Consider the following 15,464-nt stretch of genomic DNA (forward strand, 5'->3'; position numbering starts at 1 on the left):
AATTACATCAAACGCACAATAAGTCTCAAATCAGCCCACACAATTTCAACAAGAACAACAACATATCAAAACAGCCCTAAACTATAACATAACGATGCCCGAAATTCTAACGAACACTTACAATACACCAAGCATCCCATATGCACTTCTTATACCTTATTTCATGCAATCTTTTCAGCAAATTTCAGGGAAATACAACAGCAGCCACACGACATCACATCATCTATTCATATGCAACTAAACCACATTATTATCTCTATAATCCTTACAACAACCCACAACAATTTAACTCCAACTCTAACCATTAAATTCCTTCACTCTCCTCACATAATCCATGATTACAACAACCAAAATATTAATTCAAATCAGTCCATCAATTTCAATTAAAACAGCCCCTAACCCATAAATTTCAACAAAACAACAAACGAGTTTATAATGCTGTTTTCTCCGTTCTAATTCGTTAAAACTCTAAATAAACACTTTAATAACATAAAAGGAATTTTATAAATACCTTAGCAGAAGCTCTGTCACACCCCATTTTAACCGCGTTAGAGTTAAATTAGAAGTACGACTTATTGGAGATTCCTGTTTTTTCGTATTTGTTTTATTTAAGGAGTCGCCACCTAATTATTTTATGGTGAATTAGGACACCTAAAGTTTATTAAAGTTATTTTCTAAAGTGAACTCTGTTTAAGGTCTGCGAAACTTAAGATTCTAGGTAAGGGTTCAATTAGTCTAAAGGGAAGGTATTAGGCATCCTTTAAGACCCATTAACAATGGTTAACCGACCGGACTTATGATTAGTTAGGCTAAGTGTAAATATGGTATTATAGAAAAAGGAAAGCAGTTTTGTAAATGTGGCTAAAGCCATAAATAGATATGTAAGAATGCTATTTAAAATAGAACTTGTAAAATAATAATAATAATAATTTGTATAAAAGAGTATTTTTAACGCTGTTTTGACGAAGGTATAATAGCGTTGTTTAAAATAATACTTGTAGAAAATAGCAATTGCATAAAAGAGTTTAGTTAAAAATAAACTAAAAGAGACGGAATGAATAATGTTCATATGTATTCAGAATATGAATTACACCAACTAGCGAATTAAACTGTATTTTTTAAAGTTATTGCAAGTTAATGTTTTAACAAAAGATGTATTTCAAGTGTTTTGAGGCAATGAGAGAAAATCTTGATTCCTTTAGCTTAAAAGCATATAGTCATGGCAGTAAAAAAAATCAGTTATCCTAGAAGTAAATGTTGTAAACATGATAAATCATTTGATGTAAAAAGGAGAAAATAAAGCTTGTAGAGTTAATTGATAGTTTGACTACCCATTACTAAACTAAAATCCCTTATATCACTAAGGTCTACCTAAACTAACAAACGAGCACTAAAATGTTAGTCCCATAATACGCATAAAATGCACACAAACATAAAAAATAGCTAAGTGGATAACTTGGGCTCAGCCCACTTTCTTGGGCTGCTGTGATCTGTTTGTTGTGGGGCTTCGGCCCAGTAAGGCTGCTGCGAACAAAACTGGTAGGATGACTCAAGAGAAGTTATGTTGGGCTTTTAGCCCAACGCCAAATGCGGGAAAAGACGACGAGTCGCTTGGGCTCGTATGCGATGTTCATGCATAAGAAAAAATGAAAGGAAAAAGGATTAGTATGTGATTAACAAAACAAAGCTAAAATATATAACGCAAGCTCAACACCGACCAATGAATTGTATATATTCAATGCATATCTCATATGTACACATTCGTATGGATGTATAGAAGGTCAATATCGGTTAAGAGGAATTATAGCAACAGATTTGGGAATTCAAACAAAACAACCAAAGGGCTACTGAAACTTAACATAGGCATCAGTGAAGAAACCAAGCAGAGATGACAACTTGTATTAAACGTGGTGGATATTTCGACCACATGTAGGACAAACCTATCGAATGTAATGTTCATTCTTTTACAGAACAAACCAGTAGGCAACTAATTTCCCCTCAAAATGTAGTGTTTGTTCTGTCAAAGTAGCAACAGAATAAACAACAAACAGCCATAATGCATAGTAAACTAGCTGAACCTTTCCAGATTATAAAAGATTATGCTGAGATAGTAATTAAAATGCAGACAGAGTTTTTAAATTCAGCAAACCAACACAGTAGCAATAAGGCAAAACCATGCGAGTGATAATCTGGTCCTAACTGAGTGTAGACAATAGAGGGATTGGGGACTAGATGAGACTGACATTTAAACAAAGAAATAGAAGAGAAGATAAACATAACAACAACACTGTTATTATACTTAAGCCAATGAGCATATGAAAAGAATCTAAATCAGAAGAAAACAGTGGCCCAGGACAAGATGGATATGCAGCAGCCGAGATGAAAGAAGGATAGACAAGTTACTGCATGCCTGAAAGGGAGGGGTTATGCAAAATTCACTCAATGGTACATGAGGACCTATTTAGAACAGAGAGAATAGTAAACCATAATCACTAATGTAGGATTCAAAGGGTAAAACAGGACAGAGATAAGGTTTGATATTCATGATGAGGGAAGATATCCAAAATGCAATGCAATGTCACAGAATTTCCATGTGGAAAGAAATAACTATGCAAAACGAAACGAGAATGCACTATTAATATAGAATTCATGGTAGTGCAAAAAAGCAAATCCTCCAGGTACTGAGGGTCATACATAACCAGGTTCAATATTAGGATTATATAGTGGTCATATGTGAATTGGGTTGAGAGGCAATAGAACTATATAGTGTCACCAAGTTGAATTATGTCATTCATTTGTTTGGAAAAGACAAGTAGGAGTGTTTGAAATCTGATCCCTATATGAAAGTTTAGATCACTTTCCACATTCATGCAATCTGATAGGCCTCAGCTGCTTCCACACACACATGATCTTAATACTGACAGAATATTCACAACATATCCATGTGCCATCAAACAACAGATTCAACCAACAGCTAAGTGGACATAGGCAAGCATAAGGCTCAGATGTTTAGTCTTAAGTAAGCCACAAAAAAAAAAACAAAAAAAAAAGTATAAAGCAGTGCAAACCACACTTAGGCACAAACCAGACCTTAAACTATCATTGTCATATCATAAATCATTTCATCGTATCTAAACCAAGCGGATTATATTTATATCAAGGCATATTATTTGAACAAAATAGAGTAAAAGAGAGACAATGCTGGCCTGTTCTAATTCATATACGTAATATACCTAAGATATACACACAGTGGTGTGTATATCAGATGTATATCGAATGTATATCTTCCTCTTACCTTGACGACCACTGTATATCCTATGTATATTCTGCTCTAGATAGGTTCTAAGTCCTAGAAATTCAGTCTAAACATCTAAACTATAGTAAACGTCGTTCGAATTCATTTTTAGCAATTAATATCCTATCCTAACAGATTCCCAAACATCAAACAAATAATTGAACAACAAAGAAATTACATAATTACCATAAAAATGACAGAAATAAGCTAAGATTTTAACTAAAGCAGAAATTAAAGACTAAATCAATAAGGGTATCGGGGTTCACCTTTTTTGTGTGCAATGAACTGGGGTGTCGAAGTCGTCGAATCTACGCTCTCATTACGAATAGACCCGAACCTTGAGTCAACTGAGTTCGAAGGACAGTATTGAGGGTTTTGCAAACTAAAGTTTTGTATTCTTTTTTTTGATGAATTGAATCGAACATTAAGAGCAGAGGGTAGGGATTCGTATCTTCCCGAACGGATTCAAGTCCCAAATCAAAATGGGACAGAAAAATTATGTAAGAGAAAATATTCAAGAAACAAATGAAGTAATTTTCCGATCGTATAAAATTTAGGGGGTAAGTTAAAGATCACCAAAAATCCCACGGAAAAGATCTCCGAGTTTTTACGTATTCGAATTCGGAAAGATAACAAAGCTAACGACATAAAATGTTTGGTATTTCAATTGATGTCAAGAAACTATGGGATTTTCGGGTCCATCTCCACCTCCCCTTTTTACCATTCAAGAACAAACATTTATAGGGTTTAAAAGGAGGGAAAGATGAGTGTATGAGAGAGGAGTGATGTCGGGTGAGTGAGTGGAGGGGAGCGTGTGTGGGGAAAAGGGAAGAGGAGCGGCGGCAGTGGGGTGAGGGAGACGAGGGAGATGAGGCGGAAAAGAAGGAGAAAAGAAAGAAAGAGAGATGAGGGTCAAGAAGGAGAGGGAGGCGGAAAATGGGATTAGGTTTAGGGTAAAGGAGAAGAGGAAAAGAAGTGGATCGGGTTGGGCAAGGGTATGGGCTGGACTAAAAAATGGTAGTGGGCTGGTCCGTTTAATTTAAATATGGGCTGATATAAATGTGGGTTGGGTATTAAAATGTGGGGTGATTATTTGGGTAGGGAAATGATATTATATTTGTATTTTGGGCCATTAATTTGGCTGAAAAATATTGGTCCTTCCTCCGCTATTTAATTATATTTGTTTTGGGATTCTAACTGGTATAATATATATTATGTAATTAATAATTAATATGTAGAAGAAAAAAAATAAAGATTTTGCAAAGTGTTGTCTTGTAATTAATTTAACGATTCCTAACCCGAAAATGAAACGATGACTAACCGTTTAAAATCTGTGATAAAGTAATACTTATAATGTTAAAAAATAAAAGTAGCGAAAATAATAGTAGTGAAAATAAAGTATTTAGCTCGTCAGTAAATTTAGAAACCCCGGGTAAATTAAATAGGAGAGGGACAAAATTGGGTGTCAACAAGCTCCACCACGAAAATTTCATCCCCCAAGACCAATATTTATCTCAAATTGAAGGCAACCCAACGTACAACGTTTTTCTCTTCATGAGCTTCGGGATTCGGAGCTCGGATTTTAATCAAAATGGCTTCCTTAGCCTAGAAGCTCTCTCTCTAATGTTTTGGAGGATATGAGCTGAAAATGATCAGCCCTCAAATGAATCTACTATATATTTTAACGTTAATGGGCCTCATGGGCCGAAACATACTCATGGGCCAAAATATGAGTGCTTGGATCGGGTCTCAAGTTTCTGCCTCGCCAGCCCAACTTTCATCGTCCATATTTCCTTATTCCGATATCATTTTGACGTGAGGTTTGTTGAGTTGAAAACTATACTCGATGAACTTAATTTTAGGCTTTTGAAACACCTTAAAACTCCTCATATACTAGGAGATATGCCTCCAACAATATGGGCTAAAAATCTGGTCTGAGATTTTTCTGAAGTTGTTCAGATTCATTTCGTTTAACTTCTAGTCCTATTCCAACCTCATGTGACCTTTTATACATGCATATACACACTCATATTGTTAGAACCCGTATTTTTGTACAGTGGAATAATCCGGATTTATTTATGATAAGCTAAGGACAAAATTATTTTGGAATACAAAGTCGGGATTCTTAACCTTCGATTTTATTTTGAGATATAAGTTGTGCATGAATTTATTGGTATGGAACAATTAGGAAAATTCGGGACCAAAAGTGAGAAAAATTGGAAGATAAAAATCATCCACAATTTCCATGGTTGGCCCACACAAATGGTGTTCAATTTTAATTGGGACAACACATTAGTGTGGGCCAAGGGGCAAGTGTACAATTCACCTAAGTATTAAAAGATGACCACATTTTCTTTCCACTTCATTTACTTCATTCCCCACACTTGAAAAAAAAAGGGCAAAGCTGAAAAACCCCCTTGAGGCTCTCGGCCAACAAGGGAGAAAATCAACTCCCATTTCTTGTCTTCCAAAATTTTTCCGTTGATGTAAACCCACTATATTGAGGTTCCTAAGTAACGTGGAAGTGTCGTTGGAGCGATCAACCCATTATTTTTCATCCATTGGAAACCCTAGCATTTTGTGGAATTGAAGAGGATAGGTAAGAGTTGATCTTGCTTTTGTGTTATAAAGGTTGTTTGTATCTTGTAGTATGTTATAATGGAGGAAAATCATGAAATATGAAATGTTGGAGGTGAGTTGTGTATGTGGAGCTTGAGCCGTGTAAATGGGTGTTGTTGTGTTGTGATTGAAATTATGAATTAATGCCTAGTTAGTTGATTATGATCATTGTAAGGTGAAGAACAATTGAGAATCATCCATATATGTATATGTGTAGTGTTAGCCGAAAATGGGTCACCTTATGTGCCAAGAATTGAATTAGTATCGCTTATTGTTTAGCCGTCGTCGCCATGAATTCTATGTTGGAAATGAAAGTTTATTGACTCAAATTGATGTTGTAAATATTGTGGACTGATTTGGAAGTTGTTGTACATTTAATGTAAATTGTGTATTGATGAAAATAGCATTGTTAGAATGTAAATTGTAGATACGAACCATGATTTGGAAATGAAGAAAAAGTTAGGGGGGCTGTCTCGGTTAGGGGCTGTTTCGGGTAGCTTGGGAAAATTTATGGATTGTTGGAAAAATTGTATAAATTGCTTAGAATGTCTTGAAATGTTTTGGTATGGGTTCGGGTTAGTATGTGAGCGTATAAGCGTCGATTTTGGCTTGAAGGTAAGTCGTCGAATTGAATTTATGAAAGTTGATGAATGATGGAAAAGAGAGCTATTATTGTTGTATTACCTTTCGGATTGATTATTAATGTTGTTAGGTTGGTTGTTGATTGATACGACCGAGTTAAATTCTCGGGGTAGCCTATTTACAGGGGAAATGCTGCCCAAATTTCTGTAGAATTAAGGGCGAAATTGGAATTTAATGCCCAAAGAGTCTTTAGCTAATGTTTGGCATTTTATGGCTTGTTTATAGATCGTGGGCAGCCTGAATCATAGGTTGGATTTAGCTTGAGTTTGGATCGTATTGAAGAGCGTTTGAGGTATGTAAAGTATTCTTCCTTCTTCGGCATGCCTTAGTTAAAATAGGCTATGATATAAGCCTCGAGGAAACTCTATTCTCACAATCCGAGCATGCTTATGAATCGCATTTGTTCTTTGGCATCCTTGCCTTGTCATGGCAAAACATTGATCCTTATGTTCTTGGAATCCATAATTTGTAAAGATTACATGAAAGCTGATTTTTGTTTTAAAGTTCATTCTTTAGCGATTCCAAAACTTCAAACGCCCATAATTTCCTCAGAAAAGCTCGGATTGCTTTGAAATTTTCGTAGGAGTTTGTATGATATAAAATGAGTATGTTTTTCATAGGCGGGCTCAGTTCGGGTCTATACTCGTCCGTGGGTCCCGTGACGCCCTTTTTGAAATTCGACAACTTTGAAACAAAAAGTGATAATTATTATTCCGATTTCGAATATGACTATTTTACTTATCCTTCAGATTTATAATAATGATTTTATGCATATGATTCCTCACTACTCCGCTCGTGCCTACTGTGATATCGTTCACCGGTTCCTGGGCCGGTTCTGTTGTCGTGCGCTTTGTGATACATTCCGGTGTTATGCTGTGATTATGGTTCACCGTGCTCCTCGCTCGAGGGCCGGGTTCCACTTATGTTTGGCGTTATGCTGTGTTTGGCGTTATGCTGTGTTGTGATGTGTGACGGGGATTCGGAGATTTGAAACTTTCTGGTGTTATGCTGTGTTGTGGCGCCATCGACAGGCGGGCGACCACATTTTCCTGTGCCCTATGCATAATTTATACTTTGGAAATAAACATTTTGATATTTTTTTTTATATGTATTATTTTCTATATATCTGATTCGATTATTGTTCAGATTTATTTCGTACTGACCCCCTTCTCCGGGGGCTGCGTTTCATGCCCGCAGGTACGGACGCACAGCCTGGTGATCCACCTGTTTAGGACACCCTTTCTGCTATTCGGAGTGCTCCTCTCTTTCCGGAGCTTATACTTTTGGTATATATATTTATTAGTGCATTTGTATATATTCGTTCATGGGTACGGCGGGGCCCTGTCCCGTCATATGATTCTGTCGGTCTGTTTAGAGGTCTGTGGACATGTTTGTGGGTTAGGGTCTTTCTGTATGGATAGGTGTATATGTTGTTTGGGCGATCCCATACGCCGAGGCGGCCGGTCCGCATATATTTATACGTTGCTTTGCTAGCCCTGTGTGGCCTTTGTTGGTGTTTGCTGTGTACAGGGTTATTTTGGATAGTCTGTAAAACAGAGGAAATTCTGCCGAAATTTTTCTGGAAATTACCTAAATTTGAAATAAAGTCTTGTCGGCTTCCGCCATATACTAGAATGAGTTGATAGAATTTGAGATAATATTTGATAGATGGGTTCGGGTGCCCAGATCGGGCACTAGTCACGGCCTACGGGGTTGGGTCGTGACACGGAGAATCACAATAACCTTAAACATAACTAGAGAACTCACAAGCTTTGACGAAACTCCAATCGCGAAAGTATATTCATATCTTTTGTCCATCTTCTATATCATTACTAATAACCTCAAATACTTTAAAAGGTCAATCACATTACCTCATATACATACTCATAACGCGATTTCAAATCTTTTAGGTTACCATGTCAACTCGGGATACTTAAGGCAACCATATATATAACGATATTCTTACTAACTCGATTAACTTTTCTTAAACCTTCTTAACTCATTCTTTATTGTCTTACTTCAAGTAGCACGAATTATTATGGAGTGTAACATGGGCCCTGTCCCGCCATATGATTCGGTTTGTCTATTTAGAGGTCTGTAGACGTAATTGTGGGTGTGTGTCTGCTTCTGTACAAATGTGTGTATATGTCCCTATTCACTATGGCAGCCTCGTCGGCTTGCATTTTGTATATGTATATGGCAGCCTTGTCGGCGTACATTTGTATATGTGTTTTGGGGCGTTGTACCATTTGATAGCCTTGTCGGCTTTTGATACATTTGATAGCCTTGCCGGCTTTTTGATATATGTGCATATGTTCGGCGATGTATATTCCGCCGCCTCTTCTGATTCTGATATGATGTTTTGTACGCGCAATATAATATTCGTTCTCAACTCTGTTTAAAAATGATGAATATGAAATCCGTGTTAAGCTTTGCTATGATGATTTAGTTTGTATGTCCGTTTGGGTGCCCAAGTAGGGCGCCAGTCGCGGCCGACGGGGCTGGGTCGTGACACTATTCCAACAATATTTATGTACAAAGAGGTAAATATACATTAAGTGCAAAATCAATTTATTAAATTAATCTTCAAAGTTAAACGGATGTGAATTGAAAAATGAAACTGGTTATTAGAGAAATGCATAACTTTAGAACTCTTATATATTTTTCCTTAGAAGACAAATAATCCAGTATTGTAATGACTAATGAATGGATTCGAATAGAACAGAATGGATAATGAGACTATATAGCGAACTCCAGACAATTTGGGATGGTAATAGTTTGATTTATCAATATCCTTATTCCGATCAAGGAGGCACTGCAGTAAGTAGCTAGATTGCACGTGCTAAACGTAAGTAGCATTTATACATAACTACTAATCCAAGATGATATTGTTTTGGACTTCTATAATGACCACATTGAAAATTGAACGCCACGAGTCTGATAAATTTTCTGATAAAATTATATTCAGTTTGTATGATGCACTTACATTTCTGTTCTATTCTTGGCCTACTAAACTATTTTGAGCTACCATTAATTAAAAAAAAAAAATGACATGACTTAATAGACAAGTAGCTGCTGGTTTCCCCTTTCTTGGTGTAAAGAAGATGTTGAACAGCAACATGAAGGAATTGAAAGAAGCAACGCTTTATGAAGATCTCCTGCAGCTATGCCTTTCTTGATTAGTGAAATTATGTAGTCCATGAAGATCGAATCGCAGGGTAATATAATAGGGCCACCACTTGGCAGCCCAAACTCTTCTTCAGATATGTTTAAGAGTTCCCTAATGATTTCATTTTCAAGATAAGCCAACGGAATCACAAAGCGCTTTTGATCAGCTGTATATACTACAAAATGGCCTTTCTCAACGACAGAGGATGGTATACTGAAGCTGTCTTCATCATTACTATTTCTTGGAAGTGAAATTCTCTTTCTCTGCTTGGCGGCAAACTCCTGCCATTTCCTTGCCATCTTGATGAGTCTCTTAGCACTTACCATATTGTTTACTTTGGAATATAGGAAAGAAAAAGGTTGTTTGATCTTTTAAAAGGTATTAGTAATTGCTATCTGCTTGATGATCAAAATAGCTTATGGCAGCAGTAGATTTATAGTTGAGGCTAGATAATGGATTTGTATTGTAGCTAAAGTTGCCAACCTGTGATAAGTAGGCAGAATCATGTGCTTTTGTTTAGTAGGGGACCTATTGAATTGTGGACATGGCTGGTTGTCTAGTTTTAAGCAAAGAGGTTGATGAATTTATTCAATTCTCTGTCACCATATCTTTAAACCAAGACTGGATAATCAACTTCATCCATTCTTGTGGCTTTTATTATTAGAGTGTTTTATGTGCCAAATTATGAGAAGCAGTGGGGTCTAACTGTTGGTTTTCCACAAAAATTATGGTGTGAATTCTTTGACAATAATAGAGTAGGCAAAACCATGTGAAATTTCATGTGCTAATGTCTCTCACCAGTGGCCATCAAAGTCCTCCATCACCGTGAAACGGTTGGGCATGAAACTTGCCATTTACCTATATATACTCAGACACAAAGCATTTGAGCAAAGAATAAGTATCAAAACATTCAAATAACTTTCATTTTTCCTTGCAATTCTCAAAATTCTTAATCTTTCTTTTACTTCATAACTTAGACTTACAAGTATCCCTTGAGACAATGGGTATCAAAGTGACTCCATTTATTCAGGCTAATAGAATTCTAAGGAGGTCTTCAACAGGTGTTCCAAAAGGTCATTGTGCGGTATATGTAGGACAGAGCCAGAAGAAGAGATTCGTCGTGCCAGTATCATACTTGAGCCATCCTTTATTTCAAAACTTGTTAGCTCAAGCTGAAGAAGAGTTTGGATTTGATCATCCAATGGGCGGTCTCACGATACCTTGCAAAGAGGACGTGTTCATTGATCTTACTTCCCGCTTAAGAAGAACATAAGTAGTATCATAGTGCAAATTCTTCACCAAATGAAATTTTGTAAAAAGTAGGAGTTATAAATGACAAGGAGAGGTCAAGAGAGGCAAGTACACTGTATCGTTGAAACACAAGAATCTATGAGGGAAAAAGTTTCCTGATCAATTTATGAATAGAAGATGTTCTAGTTCTGATTAATCCTCTTTTGATAATATTTGCTTAAGATTTCCGATTTTTGTTCTAGAATTTTTCTGCATGACAGAGTAATTAAGCACCTGCATGATTGCATCCAACAGTTGCGGTGCAGTGTAGCACATCCAAGAAAGTGTCATTTAGCGGAATAAGAATAATATTAGTGATAAGCAACAAGGAATTACATAGTTAAATGATATTGTTATGCTAACATAAGCTTGATAGAAGCTACTTTTTAACTTATTTATTCCTAGAATCTATTTCCGAAGAAAGAAATTAATGTACATACGGCTAAATCGCTAATTTCAGCTTGTCCCATTTATTTTGAACTTCTTATTACAGGTCAGACACTAATGCCAACAAAGATGTAGAGAACTTCTAATATTCTTTTAATTTTACTTTTATTTGGTATAATGTTGGCACGGGATGAGTTCAAATGGAGAAAACCCTAACTCGTTTGGGAATAAGGCATAGTTGTTATAGTACAACTATTAGAGATCGAACCTTAAATTGGATGCATGTAGCGTAAATATAGATGAGATGATAATAAGAGGAAGGTCGTCTGGTATTATCCACCATATCCTACAGGGACCTTCAGATGCACAGATCCATAGGTGCAACAGTAAGATGATGGATGGTAGTAAGAAGGACAAATTAAACCAAATATGGAAACAAAGTGCTCAAAATATTAACAATCTTATGGAGCCAAGCAATACAAACTTAACTGTGAACATAAAAAAATGGATGCAAAGGATCTATCCATGTAATACAGATTAGTCAGGACTAAATTATGTCTGTGTTTGGGAATTTGGATAGAAGTGACATTTAGAGAATTTACTAGTTCTAGACAAGTCCTAATTTGACTTTAAAGACAGCCCTTTTTTAATATTGGAATGAATGACCTGATTAGAACGTACATAATGGATAAGGATGATTCATATAATTGACGCTAAACAATTAAGAGTTTGAGGCATAGTTGATTGATTGATCTCTTTAGTGTCAAACTTTCATTTCATTTAGGTGCCGCAGTAAGGAAAAAATTCTTATGCACAAAGAGATGTTTATACATAAAAGATACCAATCCAAGATTAGATTGTTAGGACTTCTCATAACCAAAGTGCAAGACATGAATATGGTAAATTTCTGATTACATAATATTCAATCTGCGTGATGAGCTTTACAAGTGTACTCTTCAATCTCCGCTGTCTGTAAGAACTATTTTTGAGCTAGCATGTACAAAAAGGATGTTGAACTTGACTCAATAAACAAGAATCTGTTGAGTTCCACTTTCTTGGTGCAAATAAGATGTTGAACAGCATGAAGGAATTGATAGGAGCAATGCTTTGTGAAGATCTCCAGCAGCTACACCTTTCTTGATTAGTGAAATAATGTAGTCCATGAAGGCGGAATCACAGGGTAATGTAATAGGACCACCACTTGGCAGCCCAAGCTCTTCTTCAGATATGTTTAGAAGTTCCCTAATGATCTCATTTTCAAGATAAGCCAAGGGAATCATGAAGCGCCTTTGATCAATTGTATATGCTACAAAATGGCCTTTTTCAACTATAGAGGATGAGGATGTACTACAACTGTCTGCATCACTGCCACTTCTTGGAAATGAAATCCTCTTCCTCTGCTTGGCCACAAACTTCTGCCATCTCCTGGCCATCTTGATGAGTTTCTTGGTGCTGAGCATTGCCATTTTTTGTTTTCGAAGATTGGAAACAAGAATGTAAACAAGAAATTTAGAGACCTTTGATGGCTGAACTGATAATGCTTGTCCTTGATGATGAAATGGCTCATGGAAGAGAGATTATATACAATATGGTGCTGAAGTTCTTGTTACTAACAAAAGGCAAAGCCATGTGCCAATGCCTGTTGGCCATGTTGATATGGGCCTAAAATTTGTGGATGAAGCTAGTTTGAAAATAAAAGATGATAAGTTTCTTCCTTTCTTCACTTGGTACTTCTCACCAATGCCAATAATTTGAAACCATTAAATGAACACTTGCTGGTAAGAAGCAAAACCACGTTCTACTCTCTTCTTTGTCGTGTAGATATGTCACCTTTAGATTTCCATCTTGGCTGTTGTTATGCCTATTTGGCAAATTTTCACAGATTCTCTGTTACCATATCTGTAAACCAAGTGGACCAAGACTAAGTCATCAATTTCATCAATTCTTGTGGATTACATTTTAAGGTTGTTCTTAAAATAAAAGTGGGGCCTAGTGTTGTTCTTCAACAAAGTTCTGGTCTGAATTCTTGACAATAACATGGTAAGGAAAACCATGTGAGACTTCATGTGCAGTTGTCTCTCACCAGTGGCCACCAAATTCTCTTCACCTCTAAATTTGGATTTGAAACTGACAGTCTGACATACATAGAAAGCATTTTAAGGAAAACACAAGTCTCCGGACATGCAAACAAACTTTCACTTGCTGTGTATTTACCAGAAATTAAATCCTTCATTCTTTCTTTTAAGTCATCATTTGAAGTTACAAAGTATCTCACTATGGGTATCAAAACAAGTCCCCTTATTCAAGGTACTAGAATCTTGTGGAGGTTTTCAAATTCTGGAGGTGTTCCCAAAGGTCCTTGTGCAGTATACGTAGGAGAGAGCCAGAAAAAGCGATTTGTAGTGCCAATATCATACTTGAGCCAACCTTTATTTCAAGACTTGTTAACTCAAGCTGAAGAAGAGTTTGGCTTCGATCATCCAATAGGTGGTCTTACAATACCTTGCAAAGAGGATGTGTTCGTTGATCTCACATCCCGCTTGAGATCTTGAATTATATCATAGTGCAAAATTAATAGCACATGAAATTTTGTAAATTAGTAGGACTTAGATTTTAGAAGAGGATATTAAGAGAGCAACTTCCTCTGTAGATATAGTTCAGAAACACAAGAATCTAGAAAATTATTTCATGATCAATTTATGAATAGTGGAAGTTCTAGTTCTGATTAATCCTTTTTTCATGATATTTGCTAAAACGATTCCATTGTAAGCACCTGCATGCAACAACTTGCATTATGTGGTGCTTCAAACTGAACGATCATTTTTTCTATTGAAGTCACAAAATTCATTTACGAATCTGTGAAATGCTATCCATGGAAACCTTTTCGGAAACTTACTATTTGTAAAGATATCACATTGAGGCTTACTCAACCCAAAAAGCTAGTTTATTAGGACAAGATTGTTAAGTCCATATAAGCAGACTACCCTTCTATTCCTCAACCAATATGAGACTCTTAACACACTCTTAACACTATTGAAAAGCTCCTTTAAGGTTATATTGAGTAAAACTAGGATGATATCACCAGCAGGCAGTAGCGTGAATACTTACAAAATCTTCAAAAGGAGGGAGCCTAAGAAAAGATGAAATTAGTCTATAACTGATCCAAAACTAGAACACCCAAGAAAGTTGTTATATAGGAACACATTAATATTAGTTTATCACCACCGGGCAGTAGCGTGAATACTTACAAAATCTTCAAAAGCAGGGAGCCTAAGAAAAGATGAAATTAGTCTATGACTGATCCAAAACTAGAACATCCAAGAAAGTTGTTATATAGGAACACATTAATATTAGTTTACTAGTTTTTGAATGCGTACGTTGCAGTATATTTCAGATTAATCAACACTCCCTCTGGTGCAAAATAAGTGAATTTCTATCACTTTTTCTTTAGTTCAAAAATAAATAATTTTTTCAAAGGTCAAAAGGTTATTAATTTTTTTTTTTTCGAAGTTACCGTTCTCTTTTCAACTATTTTTCAAATCCCAATACAACAACTACATTTAAGAAAAAGGAAAACTAAAAGGCTAACATTGTCAAATAACCCTTTGAATTAGTATAATTGATTAACTTTCTTAAGGAGTATGTCACGCCCAAATAATTCACTTATTTTGGATTGGGGATTATAAAATCTGTAGACATATTATAATTATATATGTGGATTATTAAAAAAGAAAAGAAAAAAGAAAATAAAATATACAGAATGTGGAAGTTTTCAAGAATAATGAACAATATCCTATTTATTACTCCATCAGTTCATTTCTACTTGTCTTGTATTGACTTGGCACACCTCTGAAGAGCCATAAATAGAATGATAATTTTACTATATCAACTCTAATAATTATCAAGTCATCTAATCATACTTTAAGAGTGTGTTTGGTATGGAGGCCAATTTTTCCATATTTGATTGGTCAAAATGTCTTGAAAAATATTTTCTTTAGGAAAACAAGTTCCTTGAAAATGAGAAAAATGACTCCCTTAATGAAAATAGGGAAAACAAGTTCT

General features: G+C 35.8%; 4 protein-coding genes across 4 annotated transcripts; 2 read left to right on the forward strand and 2 right to left on the reverse strand.

The window, feature by feature from the left end:
• Positions 1–9,471: 9,471 nt before the first annotated feature.
• LOC132615425 (auxin-responsive protein SAUR68-like) lies at positions 9,472–10,185 on the reverse strand. Its single transcript, XM_060330031.1, has one exon. It carries the CDS (start codon positions 10,049–10,051, stop codon positions 9,614–9,616), a length of 438 nt encoding a protein of 145 aa, XP_060186014.1. The 5' UTR covers positions 10,052–10,185; the 3' UTR covers positions 9,472–9,613.
• A 307-nt stretch (positions 10,186–10,492) lies between these two features.
• Positions 10,493–11,172, forward strand: LOC132615426 (auxin-responsive protein SAUR21-like). The gene has a single exon (XM_060330032.1). It carries the CDS (start codon positions 10,726–10,728, stop codon positions 10,996–10,998), a length of 273 nt encoding a protein of 90 aa, XP_060186015.1. The 5' UTR covers positions 10,493–10,725; the 3' UTR covers positions 10,999–11,172.
• Positions 11,173–12,195: 1,023 nt separating this feature from the next.
• LOC132615424 (auxin-responsive protein SAUR68-like) lies at positions 12,196–13,192 on the reverse strand. Its single transcript, XM_060330030.1, has one exon. The coding sequence runs from the start codon at positions 12,866–12,868 to the stop codon at positions 12,425–12,427; it is 444 nt and encodes a 147-aa protein (XP_060186013.1). The 5' UTR covers positions 12,869–13,192; the 3' UTR covers positions 12,196–12,424.
• Positions 13,193–13,493: 301 nt separating this feature from the next.
• Positions 13,494–14,499, forward strand: LOC132615427 (auxin-responsive protein SAUR21-like). Its single transcript, XM_060330033.1, has one exon. The coding sequence runs from the start codon at positions 13,679–13,681 to the stop codon at positions 13,952–13,954; it is 276 nt and encodes a 91-aa protein (XP_060186016.1). The 5' UTR covers positions 13,494–13,678; the 3' UTR covers positions 13,955–14,499.
• The last annotated feature ends 965 nt before the right edge of the window (positions 14,500–15,464 follow it).

The sequence above is a fragment of the Lycium barbarum genome, chromosome 10 (genome assembly GCF_019175385.1).
Source record: "Lycium barbarum isolate Lr01 chromosome 10, ASM1917538v2, whole genome shotgun sequence".
Classification (NCBI taxonomy): domain Eukaryota; kingdom Viridiplantae; phylum Streptophyta; class Magnoliopsida; order Solanales; family Solanaceae; genus Lycium; species Lycium barbarum.